Raw genomic sequence first — 15,129 nt, 5'->3', positions numbered from 1 at the left:
ATTAATTACTTTCTTTGAAATAATAAATCACTATTCTGCATTCAATACTACGTTTTATGGTTGCATATATTTGCAACTCGCATATAAACTTCGATTAATTCCGACTGCCGCCAAGTGTTTTTGCGTAGTCTCATTTCACATGTATATATTAGAATAGCCATCAGTTTTAGATGAGATATCAACACATTTTTTTTCTCGAAACAACATCTGTATAGTTTGGAGGATATTATATTAGTCACCGTTATCTTTGTAAATACTGTGAACATCAAGGATCTGCTTTTCATTTTTTGTATTTACTGCTTTTTTTTACTTTGACGGCTATTTCGTTATCGTAGTCATTTGTTCGTTTCGTTTCAAATCGTCCACCATGTCGGTTGCCAACGATTGTCCAGAGAATTGTAAAAAATTCAACAATACCACCATAACCTACCATTTATTATTTAGTATTCATTTTGACAACACTGGGTTGATACCTCTGTTGGTGGACTATCAGTCATCGAGGGTATCATCAGCTCCGTAGTCAGTATGGTTTATAATAAACCTTTCTAAAATTTTCCGTTGATAAACTTAAAATTTGTGAGACACTAAGGGTTTAACTCCCTAGGTTGACATACAATACATTTTGATTTATTTAGTTCCATTTTAATCAGTAAGCTCTTCAACTGTTTCAGTTCTTATACAAACTTAGCTTTCCAATATTTCTGCTTTGAGCGTTCCTGATGAAAGTAATTCCAAGCAAGAATGTGTTCTAAGCATTTTCCATGTTTAATGGACCGTGAAAATGGGATAAAATCTCTAATTTGGCATTACAATTAGAACGATCATATCATAAGGAACATGTGTACTAACGCGAACGATGGTTATACATGTAGCAGAGCCAGTAAATTCAACGTGAAAATCACCCCATCCAATGCCTTATGGGAAAAGGGGAGCTGTACAATATCCCATAGGTGCTGTTAAAATCTACCTAGCAAATATTTCAAGAAGAATCGCTGTAATTAAGGTACTGAAAATGTATATCAGTATAAATATCCGAATGTGAATTAAAAAAAAAGTAACACATCAAGTGAAAAATGCACAAATAACCGATAAATAATATAAGATATAAAAGAGTCAAATATGTTTTAAATTCATAAAAAAAAATGTTTTCTCAATCTTGTAGATAGATATAACAGGACCTCATATAAGTATCAAAGACAACTCTCTATCCAAGTCACAATTTATAAAAGTAAACCATTATAGGGTTGCAGTACGGTTTTCAACACAAAGCCGTGGTTCACACCAAACAGCAATGCTATATAGTCCATATCAATCATGACAATAAACATTAACAAATAAAATTTACTTAGTAAGACTAATAATCCTGACAATATGTATTACATGAGCTGGTTGCCAACAGAAATGAAAATATCAATATTCAAACTAACGAAAGCTTGCTTACACGTGCAACCAAATATAAAGCACCAAATGCTAATACAGATATGAAGATCTCATCTATAGAACTTACAAAAAAATTGTCAAGATAACAAACCAAAACGTAATATATTAAAAAATATGAAAACCCAGGTGACAACATCTTAAAGAAAATTATTTGCAATTAATATTTCATTTCAAATCCATTACCACAAAACACCTTCTTCAAATATTACTACATCTCGAAATTAGTTATAACAACATTTAACCTGTATCGTCAAGACTAAATGTTTCTTCTAAGATAAAAGTCAGATAATATATCAATCACTTCTATACAAAAAAGATCTAACATTCTCAAATTTGAACGGCATACTGTAGTAGTCCATTTTGTCAAGTAGTTATCCTCAAAGTAGATAATACGTTTTTTTTATCAAGTTGATTATAACCTCAAAAACTATTACATAACTGCAAGACACAGTATGCATTTTATTATCATATCAGACTATTAATTCTCTCCATCATAACCCTGATCCACCAATAAGGCAATACAACTAAAATCACAAACAAGGAGAAAAAAACCCAGTATATATACATATTGCTTGGAGTGAAATATTCCAATAAAAAACCTATACCCACAAAAAACAAATCTGCATATAATCAGCTAAAATACGGCAAGTTATAATAAAAAGCTTTTACTTGTGATTTTGAATATTTCTTCAGTGTTGCGAGATTGTATTACTTTTTTTTATCGAGTGGTGCGAGTTCTCACTCTGTGTGACATGTGTGAGGAATTTAGTACGAGAAGAAGAACAAATTGAATACAAACCATTTCCGCCTGCTTACCAAACGTAGACGGTAAGAAACTAGCTACCGAACTTTATATTGGGTTTAACTTGAAGCTACTCGAATTAAAGCAATTACTATATCAAGTTATAAATACTTAACATACACCAACTGTTTATTGTCATATAATACTTCAGACGATCGTCGGCTCGGAGACAAACCAACTAAAAAAAGATTGTCTACACATATTTAATAGTATAGATAGAGATAAATGGCCTAAAACAATTATTGAATACAGAACTGAAGGACCCCGCCCCCATCCAGAACCTCATACGTACTTGCAGTTTATATGCAAGTAAAATATTTGCTGCATTGTAATGTTTTCACTTCAATATAGTTATCAAATGCAATTCGGCTTCACGTACTGGAAACATTCTCATTCAAAAACTTGAAAAACTCAAAAATGTCTGGAAAACATTATTGTTCGTCCTAGGCACCTGACGTATGTACAATGGTCTATACGGTTAATTAAGTACATGCATGTCGTTATTATAAATGACTATAAACGGAATCTCAAGATCATCTCTTCCAAATCATCATTGTAAATTGGCGAATATAGGTTACAGAACTATCTCATTTAAAGTTTTGTTCTCCATACAAAATATTTAGGTTAGAATGAAAACAACCATGATACCATCCAGCTTTAAAGAAACCGCACATTGGTTTGAAACTGTGTGGTCCTTTGTGTTAAACATTTTCTCTGCTATTTCAGCGATATACGTGTTGCCTGAAAAAAATATTTTAAATATAAATTATATTTTACTTCTTTGTCGGATACGTTAAACGCATTCGTTTGGTTGGAAATGCGAACATTTTTTAATCGTCCAGGGAAGGATGCCATTTGAACTAAAACAAAAAGGAATGCTTGTGTATCTATTCCAAGTCTCATCTTAAAGCTGACATTTTAGTGATTGAGTTGCTATTTGAGCTATTCGCATCTGCTGTAACTCAACTGTCTTTTTCAGTGCTGTTTTACTCGGAAATCACTAGATCAATTTCAAAAAAACAATGTCTTCTGACTGCAGTTATTGCAGATTTTGAGCAAGTCAAAATCAAACAAACAAGATTATCCGTATTTGAAAAGAAAACGACAAACAGAGTAACCAAAGACATATAGTAAATTACAAACCCAATAAAATTAAGGATGATCAGATGAATTTGGCTATTTATTCAGGTCCGTTTTGATTATAAAACTCTTCTACTGTTTCGTTTCTTGAACATCCTTGAAATTTAAATATACGGTTTTTAGCATTCCTGATGAAAGAAAATCATTCTAAAAATGCGCTTTGGGCGTTTGAAATATAACGTCTTATATCCAAACTAAATTTTCAAATATTGGTATTATGTTTGTAATAATGCTATCTCAGTCATTGCCTATTAAAACAATTAAAAATTTATTCAGATTAGAAAAATGAAAAAGTGTGAATGTTCTAACAAAATAAAGGTAAAACGTTGCAGGTCATCGTACAATGAACTCTCTAATAAAGCATGTTCTTCAGTTTCAACAGTGTTTTTTGTCCATGGATTTATGAGTTTGAACAGCGGTATACTACTGTTGTCTTTATTTCTACAAGTTTCACAGGTTTGTTGTAGCACGGATAGTATCTCAAATTGTGCAGCCTCTATGTGGATTGGTACAATACAACAACAAAACTGCGTCTTTGCTCTTTTATGCGATGCTTCTGTAACTTTTTGCATATTTTTATCATTGTGTATTGAAGTTTTGCCGTATACGGTGCAGTAAATGCGTACCCTTCGTGAGCATTTGATTTCACTCCCGAATTTTAGTGGAGTTCGTGTTGTTTCTTATTTATTATTTATAGCTGTTGATGTAAATGTCCTTTGGTTTTGAGAGTTTTTGTTTACTCCTTGTTTTTGATTGTTATTGTCTTGTAAAAGTTGTGTTGGTCCTCAATTTAATTCCACCGTTTACAGTCTTTTGATCTTCAGTGCTGTACAACTTTGTACCTTTTTCACTTTCGATCTTTTATATCTGGGCGTTATGTATTCGGGTTTAGTTTTCTGTAATTAGTTAATACTTCAGTTTCTTTATGTATATCTCTTTCATATTTATTTGATAAAATTTACTGTTTGCAATAGCATGAATTGTTCTATATAATAAGAATGTTCTTATCCCGGGCATAAAAACAATGCCGTATTTGGCGAAACCTTTTCAACTTTTTATCTCAAGTGCTGTACAACTTTGTACTTTTTTCACTTTCGATCTTTAATATCTGGGCGTCACTTGTAAGTCCTGTGTGGACAACGCGCGTTTTTGGCGTATTGAATTTTAAACCTGATGCTTTTTGTTATCTATTAATCATGTTTTTCTTTGTCTAATATGTTCTCCTATTTATTTGTATTGTAGTCCTGTAATATTATGTTGTCATTTCAATGTTATATTTAACTTTGCCATTAAAGTGCGAGGTTTGGCATGCCACAAAACCAGGTTCAACCCACCACTTTTATTCCCTTTTAAAAGTGTCCTGTACCAAGTCAGGAAGATGGCCATTGTTATATTATTGTTCGTTTCTGTGTGTGTTGCATTTTAACGTTGAGTCGTTTGTGTTTTCTCTTATTTTTGAGATATTGAGATCAGACGTGGCACGGTACTTGTCTATCCCAAATTCATGTATTTGGTTTTCTTGTTATATTTGTTATTCTCGTGGTGTTTTGTCTGATGCTTGGTCCGTTTCTGTGTGTGTTACGTTTCGGTGTTATGTCGTTGTTCTCCTCTTATATTTAATGCGTTTCCCTCGGTTTTAGTTTGTTACCCCGATTTTGTTTTTTGTCCCTGGATTTATGAGTTTTGAACAGCGGTATACTACTGTTGCCTTTATTTTTAAGATAAGTTTTATCTAGACTATTAGAGTGAGCAAGCATTGTAAAAGTTAGGTGAAAAGTAAAATCACAAAAATACTGAACTCCAAGGAAAATTCAAAACAAAAAGTCTCTAATCAAATGGCAAAATAAAAACACATCAAACGAATGGATAACAGCTGTCATATTCCTGGCAAACAAACAACAGCACACACGACACAACATAGAAAACTAAAGAATAAACAACACGAACCCCACCACTGATGTGCAGATACGGAAGACTTTATATAAAAGAAGGTAGAAACAAGTTTTCAAAAATAAAATAAAATTGGGGAATGTTTCGAAGAAATAACAACCAAACAACCCAAGACGACAAATTGGCCTTCAAAGCATCGGGTAGAGCCCACCTCCGTGGCCACTAAGCAATAATGTATACTAGTTTAGAAATATTGACGTCACACTATACTCCGAAACATGCTAATGAAGCAAAACTAACGTTTCTCTTTGTTTTGGTTTCCTTGTAGTTGTGCCATAATACAGTCTTTTTGTGTTGATCGGACGTAATACAAACATCATACAATCAAGCAATCAATCAATTGATTAATCAATCAATTAATCAATCTTCTAATTAAGATAAAATTGAGAATGGAAATGGGAAATGTCTCAAGGAGACAACAACCCGACCATAGAGAAGACAACAGCAGAAGGTCACCAACAGGTCTTCAATGCAGCGAGAAATTCCCGCACCCGGAGGTGTCCATTCAGCTGGCCCCTAAAAAAATATATATACTACTTAAGTGATAATGAACGCCATACTAAACTCCAAATTGTACACAAGAAACTAAAAATACAAGACTTAAAAAGGCCAGAGGCTCCGACTTAGGACAGGCGCAAAATTGCGGCGAGGTTAAACATGTTTATAAGATCTCAACCCTCCACCTATACCTCTAGCCAGTGCAGAAAAGTAAACGCATAACAATACGCACATTAAAATGCAGTTCAAGAGAAGTCTGAGTCTGACGTCAGAAGATGTAAACAAAGAAAATAAACAAAATGGCAATAATACATAAATAACACCAGACTACTAGCAGTTAACTGACATGCCAGCTCCAGATTTCAATTAAACTGATTGAGAGATTATGTCTTCATCATATGAATAACAGGCACAATCCTTCCCGTGAGGGGTTTAGTATCATACCACCATAACATATACGAGAAGAACAATTAAGATATATTTTAGGGACTGGTTAAAATTTTCACGCGAGTATTTTACCCCGCCACATGTCTTAAGATTTGCATCTCGTATAGTTGCAGTTGTTGAAACTTAAATGGTATATCGTCATTCCGATGTGTTTTTATTTCGAATATGAGTGTATTCTAGGTATTGTCTCGTTGATATATATATATTTGTACATGTATTCCTTTTTGGATTCTCCATTAGTGTAAAAAATGCTGAACGGTAATTATCAACGAAAAAATGACGGGTTGCTACAAAGAGTGGAACTTGTCTGTGTTCCATAACCGTCAACCAAATCATCATTGTGTCTTTTGGTAGCGAATTAAAAGTCACCATGAGTCAACCTGGTAATATTAAAAGATGATTCCGGTAGAATAAAAGTACTTTGTAAATCGAACTTATTTCAATTGTAATTATTTTGACGGTCTTATTGTAGCAGGCGCGATTTGAAGCTTGGTATTCTTTATAGACCCATATCTGTATTTGAAGATTGAATATTAATTATCATTTGAAAAAAGACACAATTAGACATTAAAAAACCACGAGAAAACACCATTGAAAAAAGGGCGAAGAACAGACAAAAAACTCCATCTACTATTGTATAGAAAAAAAGACTTGCCAACAAAAAAACACCAACACATGGGGTGATTGTATGTGCTCAGGAAGTAAAATTAACAAACGTCATCAACAACAAAATCTTAGTTTAAACCAATTTTTACTTTCAAATATTATATTGTTATACAATAAAAGAGTTATTGAATATATATTGGGGAATATTTCCCCTCTTAGAACATAAATTCTACTTGGGACAATATTCAACAATACTCATGCAATAAACCTATAGTATTATGAGTAACGAACATTCACTTATAGATATATATGAAAAGAATTATCACCAAGTTTGAACTTAAATCAGAAACATGATGGGTTCTACATAAGGCAGAATTTGTGATTTCTGCGGGACCCCCTGAGAACACCTCTGGTGTTTGGTGCGATTTTTTTTGAACAGTTTTTAGACTTTTATTTTGTGATTAGTATTTCGTTGTTTGTCTCTTGTGTTGTTTTTTCTTTCTCTATTTTCGACATATCTTTTCGCCTCTCTTTTACAATTGGATAAGTTTTTAAAATAAGTAGCTTTCATGTTTTTACTTTAATAAACACCTATAGTGTGGGATCATCTTTAATATGAAATAAAAATCATATAGATTTTAAAACCAATAACACTGTTCGTTTCTCAATTTCCCACACTATTCAAGTATGTCAGCATTTCTGAAAAAGAAGATTTTAAATTAGAGGTGGAAGTTATTCAAATTCTATGTTCCCGTCTCTCTAAACAATGTCATCTCAGAAATAATACCATAGGAATAGGTATTACTATATGTTTTTATTTAGGCATTCTCGCGGTCGGAGGTTTTCCGTTATATCATTTTTTTATGTCTTGTTGAACATGTTTTTGAAAAAATAAATCATAGGTATAAAGATATACTTCATATTAATATGTATGGAACGTGTACATTCTTCCAAAGTTTGGTGATTTTATACATTTTGTACTAACATTCATTTAAAGTCGCTTTAAATGCTTTTTTATAAATTTCTTGTGTTACACAGATTTTCTGCTTTGCATATTTTTCATTCAGAGGATATATGATAATTAAGGAAAGGTTGTTATATTATTTCTGTCTATGACGAAATAACATAAAAAATGTGGTTCGTGTTATGTTAAAGTGTGCACCACACTATAGATGTTATTTCTAATGGACAGAAAAAAAATAGTCATTCCTTATAATTTCATTTTAAGCCGTAGTATATTATGAAAAAAACATTGATGACATCACAGTTGCATAACGAAATAATGTAATTAAGCTGAAAGACAGTACACCCAAACTAATCAGAAGACGCGTTGCATCTACAATGAAATTATGAGGAGATAAAGGACACATGTCAAACTTGAAGCAAATCCGAATTTAACACAAAAGCATTAGCAGTATGGGAGATACATGATACAAAAGGAATTAGTCATATAATTTTTTGGTGTCAGAGATCGCGATCGATTAATTACCTGTCTTGGTTAGCTCGTGATCATTATTGGTATCACAGAGTCGAACAGTCTCTCTGGCATTCTCTAATGGTGTTTTGCCGTCTTTCGGTTGTGTATATTGCGCCAATTCTGAAGCTGATAATCGACCATTCCTATTATTATCAGCTATCCTATACAAAAAGTTGAGTGTATTTTCATAACTACTTCTTGTGACGAGCTGCATAAATAGTATGTAAATGAAATAAAAACACATAAAATAATATGAATAAAAAGCAAACATTAATTTTAAAACATTAATGTTGTGTAACTATGGAACAATAAGGTAAGTCTTTTCGAATAGTTCTTTAGCTAATATTACAATTGGTTTCAAAATTCATATTGTAAATAAACACACTGTAGTTATTCATAGATACATTAAACAAAGGGTATCCTTACATCCAAATACAGCGGTCCTAAGTTGACTTCTTTTACCTTCCTTGGGTACTCAAAAGGCCAACCTAAGGCTGGGAAAATTGTAGTACTATTTTCTCTTACTACATGAACTAAGGATCCACTAAGAAGATAATAACAAACAACCACGACTACAAATTTGATTTGATTGACATTGTATAATTTACGACAGTTCCAATCGTTCATAATGAAACATTTGGAGGACTTATCTCCTCTCGCTGACAAAACTCACAAAGAATTACGTTTTATCCATTAGTTCAGCAAATCATATGTATTTTCTAATATTCTAAGCAATGATATAAATCAAAGAATCAGACAGATATGTACAGATTTATGATACTAAAACTAGTAGCAAATATATTTAAGGTATTTCATGTTTTGTGCTTAAGCTTATAGATCAGTTAGTTTTCTTTATGGTTTAAATCGTTAGCTTGTGTTCTGTGTGTTGCTAAACGATCTATATTTTGATTTTAAAATTATTCACCAATCTGACAGTTTTCGGCACGATGTCTGAAACTGATTGATCGCTCGTTTTTTGTTTGAAAGTTACCGATCTGTAGGTAACTTGTTGTGTCTGATCTGTAGTGTTTTCCGTATGCTTCTTACCGATCTTTTATTTTCCGGTATGTTCCCCAAAATATCTTCCAGTAGGCAGTGTCCTGCTATCACAAGTGTCGTCAAAACCAAAAGTGTTTTCATTTTCTGAAAATACAAGTGGGAAGAATATGGTCAAGAAGGTATTTCTAGATTTATTTCACTTGACTGTACGGGGTTCAAATAGTCCGCTTTTTAAAGACCAGTCCATCTATAGACAGGAGTTTTGGGATAAACTTATCAATGAAGTGTCCAGTTATTCGTCCCATATCATACACTCAGCTATTTTGTATATGCATTTGTTGATTAGAATTCAATAATACTAATTAAATGGTACTGATCCATGATGGTATCACACACATCTTGAAAAAGACTGTCCTTATGCAAATTAAAACATAAGTTCCGTCCGATCAGTTGAAATAACATTGGTAATAATCATTGTAAGAGATATTGGGCTTAGAGTGTACATAAGGGAGATAATCCTTATAACAGATGTTCGAGCTTAGAGTGTACATAAAGAGGTAATATCCTTATTAGATATATTTGGGCTTGTTGTGTACATAATGGAGGTAACCTTAATTAGGGATGTTGGGGCTTTGAGTGTACATAGAGAGGTAATCCTTTTAAGGGATGTGGGGCTTTGAGTGTACATAAAGGAGGTAATCATTTTAAGATATATCGGGCTTGTAGTGTACATAAAGGAGGTAATCCTCATAAGCGATGTTGGGACTTAGAGTGTACATAAGGGAGGTTATCCTCGTTATATATATTTGGACTTATTGTGTACATAATGGAGGTAATCTTAATTATAGATGTTGTGGCTTTGAGTGTACATAAGGGAGGTAATCCTTAAAAGATATGTCAGGGCTTGTAATGTACATAAAGGAGTTAGTCCTTTTAGATGTGTTAGGGCTTTGCGAGTCCATAAGGGAGGTAATCCTTTTGAAAGATGTTCGGGCCTTGAGTGTACGTAGAGAGGTAATCCTTGTAAGAGGTGTTGAGGCTTTGAGTGTACATAAGGGAGGTAATCCTTTATAGAGATGTTTGGGCTTTGCGTGTACATAATGGAGGCAATCCTTATTAGTGATTTTTGGGCTATGAGTGTGCTTAAAGGGAGTAATGCAGATAAGATATGTTGGGGCTTCAACACGGTGCCTTTAATTTGGTATGAGCGTCACTGATGAGTCTTATGTAGACGAAACGCGCGTCTGGCGTACTAAATTATAATCCTGGTACCTTTGATAACTAATTACTCACACTTAAGACCAAGCTATAAAGGATCTTTAATTTTAAATATTTGTTTTTAAATCTAAATATGTGAACAGACGCTAGCTATTAGTTATAGAAACATTTAATACTTACTTGTTTTTAGCATGTGACTAAATAAGTTTAAGATAGCTTAAAACTGAAATTTTATAGATTTCAATAAAATTGAATATGTTAAGGGTTCCTTAGATACAAATTATTTCAAGTTAAAACAACGCCTTAGCTTCTATAAAATTAAAACACAAACGTACAAGCAGATTATCAACATTACTCTAAACGCAACCTAGAGTAATAAATACTGAGCAACCCCAACGAAACAATAAGTAAAGTCAAGGGCTATAGATGGATAAGTAGATCCAGCTCCACATAAGACACCCGTCGGGATGCTCAAGTACAAACACGATGATAATATGTCGATTATACAAGATCATGAAGAATATTCAATATTGCTTTGAAATTTTCGTCGGCAGTTATGAAGATAATTTTAATACCACTGAAATATGCAAAATTGTTGAACCAGGTCCTGAAAAAATGTTTACAAGTTGGTTTAAACAGCTGTTATACACCGTGAGTTTTTGTTTTTTTAGTGGAACTTGGTCCTGCATTATTTATTTTTTGGACAATCGACTGTTACAGTGTAAACTTATGTTTTAGAATATATTGAAGTACTAGCTGTTTTGTTTAGACAAATGAAAGCATATGAAATTCTTAATCAGGGGAAAAAAGACAATAGTATCATCACTTTATATAGAAAATTAACTAATGAACCAAAGTTATTTTATTATTTATTTTTATAACTTTTTTGATCTGCGCGTCACTGATGAGTCTTATGTATACAGGTATATGAAACGCCCGTCTGGCGTAATAAATTATAATCCTGGTGCCTTTGATAACTTTTAACTAATCTTATCTTTAATTCTACTTGTTGTTGTTTTGTAGAATCATCATTACACATCTACTTTAGTACAAATAAGCTTGGTGTACAGTTCTAAAGATACATATCAAATGTACATCTGTAAAGCTGAATATAAACTGTTCATCTGTAAAGCTGTATATAAACTGTACATACGTAAAGATGTATTTAAACTGTACATATGTTAAGCTCTATATGAACTGTACATATGTACAGTTTATGTACAGCTTTACAGATGTACAGTTTATAAAACAGGTTTACAAATGTATAGTTTATATTCAGATTTACATCTGCACAGTTGATATACAGCTTTATAGATGTACAGTTTATATACACCTTTACACTCGTACTACATCTTACTATGTACATTAGATAGTCATCTTTTAAAACTGTACACCAAGATTACTTGTACTTTAGTAGCTGTTTAGTTTTTTTTTAGACATTGACAATACCTAGTGAATTATTTAACCCTTATATGATTCTAAAGTTGACTAAAACAGCCAAATATGTAACAGTTACTAACAACAATATACGAAGGAACATGTTGTCAGTGGCAAAATTGGTTTAATTCTTTTTTTATAAAAGATAATGAAAATAGAAAAAACAGCTATCAACACTTACAATGAAAATAGAAAAATAATTACCTTGTACGAATGTTGCTCTGTCTGTAGATGTTGGGTATGTCCTCTTTACCTTTGTTATGAAGATCAGAAGCCACCATAAGTTTATATACTGTGCACACAGCGGAGGAGGACTGTCATTATATCTAATAATGGAGAAAATTATATTCAAATGACTTTTTATGTAGGATGACATTATTCGGAAATTTTAAAATAAATGTTATAATAAGAAACATTAACCCTAATATAAAAAACATAATTCATCGCAAATTGCAAGCATTTATTTTTTTTTATGTTCAATTGCTTGACATTCTGGTAAATTTTAGATTTCACAGATCAGACGGTGACCTATTGTTGTTAATGTCTGTGTCATCTGGTTACTCGTGGAGAATTGTCTCATTGACAATCATACTACATCTTCTTTTTCATATTTGTTCATCACAATTTAATTTTTTTTTAAATACATTGCTACAAGGATGAACTACAATCAAACTAATGCAGGATACTCAATAGAATGATCGTATAAATACTAAACATATATAATCACCAATATTTTCAAACTAAAATCAGGTAATTTTGATATAGATGTACTTGTTTAACCAAGAAATCATGGATGACAAAACGACTATTTTTTAAGTTTATTTATCGTACACATGCTCATAAAATAATACCGGGATTTGTTTTTTGTGTGTTTTTTTTTAATGGAAAAAGAACATAAATCTACGCTTTTCTGTGTTATTGTCGCCATAACGTATTGCAGTGTTGTCGAGCGTCTGTGTTTCGTGTGTGTCATGCATCAGTCTTATCATGTTTAGTGATATAATATCAAAACTAGATTATCTAACATCATATATAAATATAAGAAGATGTGGTATGATTACCAATGAGACAACTCTTTATCGAAGTCACAATTTATAAAAAGTAAACAATTATAGGTCAAAGTAAGGCAATCAACACGGTTTTGATGCAGATTTTTGTCGTCTGGGAGGTGGTTTTCTTCTAATAAATGTATTCAGATCTAAGAAGACGTTGTATGATAAGAGATAAAACAATTTTCAACCAAAAAGCAAAGGCCAAAACTATCAACTAACAACTACAGGGGACCGTACATCTTACACATATTTCATACTATGTAACGGTCAAAGATCTTTGGTAAAAATCATAACAACCTATTGAACTATCATATTCATACCATGATAACACAGTTAAAGTTAAGTCAGTTATGATAGACTTCTGAATTGAGTTTAATTAATTAGAAAGTGTACAGACGAAACAGATAAATGCTGATAAGCTGAGACTGGTGTACCTTTCTAATATAATTAACCATGAAAGAAAGAATTAAAAGCATAAACTTTAAATATCCCTGTCTTATTACTTTATTGGAGACGAATACATGAAAGTCAAGTTATTAAAAAAAAATGCTATATCCTCAGTTTTGCTTGCGGCAATATTAAGGAAAACTTACAATAAAAATAAAGAAGAAAATTCAAAAAGAAATGATTATGTTCAAGAAAGTTGTTAATTGTTGTATCATTTGGTCTCTTGTGAACATTTTGATCTATCCTGTTTGATTGTCCAAGTGACAGTTTTATTTAGACGCTTTCCACGGTTGTTCTATAGAACATTCACAGCAATATTGTTTTGGATAAAGACAAACAAAAGAATTTACATAATTATAATCAATGAAACATCTAACAAATCTAACAATTCATTTTAAAGAACATGTGAATAGACTCAAAGCGACAGCATGCAACAGTGTGTTTACTTTAAGACTTCTTTGATTTGGAAATGATGTACGATGCTGAATAATATTGACTTACATTTGAAGTGTTTATTTTTAAGATTACTACTAGAAGCCGATGTTTTTGATATCATATGGTACATTATTACATTGCATGATGTTTAAAAATAAAACAAATAGTGTACTTGTTATTGTCAACATACCAAATGAAGTCCAAAAACATGCGAGCTAAGTAGAAAATCTAGCTAGAAAATCGGAAAAGCGAGCTAGAAAATCACATACACTTAAAAGTGACATTTTATGTAATTTTAATATAATATGCTTTAATTAGACTCATCTGACTGTCAATAAGGCTAAATGGGCCCAGTTTATCAATCATCCTACTATAAAAAAAAAAAACTAAAAACGTTTTAAAATGCAAATTTAACATTATTAAGTTATATTATTTACTGATAACTTGTAACACCTACTCCTAGATTAAAAGCAGCGGTGATGAAACATGAGAAATCTCGATGGAGTCTTGCTAAAACATAATCGACCATTATTAGATTCATTTCGACATCCCCGTTAGATTAAGGTCAAGTTACAGTGAATCGGCTATGTCATAGATTTCAGTAAAGCTACACCTGAATATCGGAAATATTGCATTTATCTCATTTATCATTTGAAATATAACTAAATGATTTCTTTCAAAATGGCTAAACATTTGTAAAGAAAGTAAATAAAATCGTTGACAAAATTTCTTAAAATTTGTCTTAATATCTTCAAATTTCTAAGTTTTACTCTGCAGATTTTTCTTAAAAAACTATATGTTGTTGATGCATACATTTCCGTTTAAATGATGCAAAATGAAAAGAGGGTAACTGACTTCGGTTTTACGTTATACATCATTCACAAGTGTTCTTTGTGAAATATAAATTCCCACAAAACGTAGAAATAATTGTAACGTCATTGCATAACAGGCCGTAAAACATTGATTTTTTACGTTTTTCACAAACAACAAGGTAACACTTTTATTATTAGTCAACCAATAATGTCGGAGACCATATAATTATTTTGTATCATTAAAAATGAAAATCATGTGTCAACAACATATATTTTTTTTTAAATTACAAGTATAATGTTTTTAATTGATGATTTTTTCGCAGATTTTATGTACTATCTGTACAAATGTTAACCCATATTGAAAATAAT

General features: G+C 31.9%; 1 protein-coding gene across 1 annotated transcript; it reads right to left on the bottom strand.

Moving 5' to 3' along the window:
* Positions 1-7,479: 7,479 nt before the first annotated feature.
* Positions 7,480-12,358, bottom strand: LOC139500042 (uncharacterized). The gene is made up of 4 exons (XM_071288751.1): positions 12,219-12,358; positions 9,408-9,503; positions 8,373-8,568; positions 7,480-7,582 (listed from the first exon to the last, which is right to left on the bottom strand). The coding sequence occupies exons 2-4, from the start codon at positions 9,498-9,500 to the stop codon at positions 7,548-7,550; spliced, it is 324 nt and encodes a 107-aa protein (XP_071144852.1). The 5' UTR covers positions 9,501-9,503; positions 12,219-12,358; the 3' UTR covers positions 7,480-7,547.
* Between the last annotated feature and the right edge of the window lie 2,771 nt (positions 12,359-15,129).

Source organism: Mytilus edulis, chromosome 13 (genome assembly GCF_963676685.1).
Source record: "Mytilus edulis chromosome 13, xbMytEdul2.2, whole genome shotgun sequence".
In the NCBI taxonomy this organism is placed as follows: Eukaryota; Metazoa; Mollusca; class Bivalvia; order Mytilida; family Mytilidae; genus Mytilus; species Mytilus edulis.
Note: the sequence above shows the minus strand (reverse complement) of the source record. Positions and strands in the feature narration are given on the sequence as shown.

Coding starts and splice junctions, on each gene's coding strand:
- LOC139500042 (XM_071288751.1), bottom strand. CDS start 9,500: ATGAAAACACTTTTGGTTTTGACGACACTTGTGATAGCAGGACACTGC. Junction 8,569..9,407: donor TACCGGAAAATAAAAGATCG/GTAAGAAGCATA, acceptor CTATTTATGCAG/CTCGTCACAAGAAGTAGTTA. Junction 7,583..8,372: donor TCACGAGCTAACCAAGACAG/GTAATTAATCGA, acceptor CTTCTTTTTCAG/AAATGCTGACATACTTGAAT.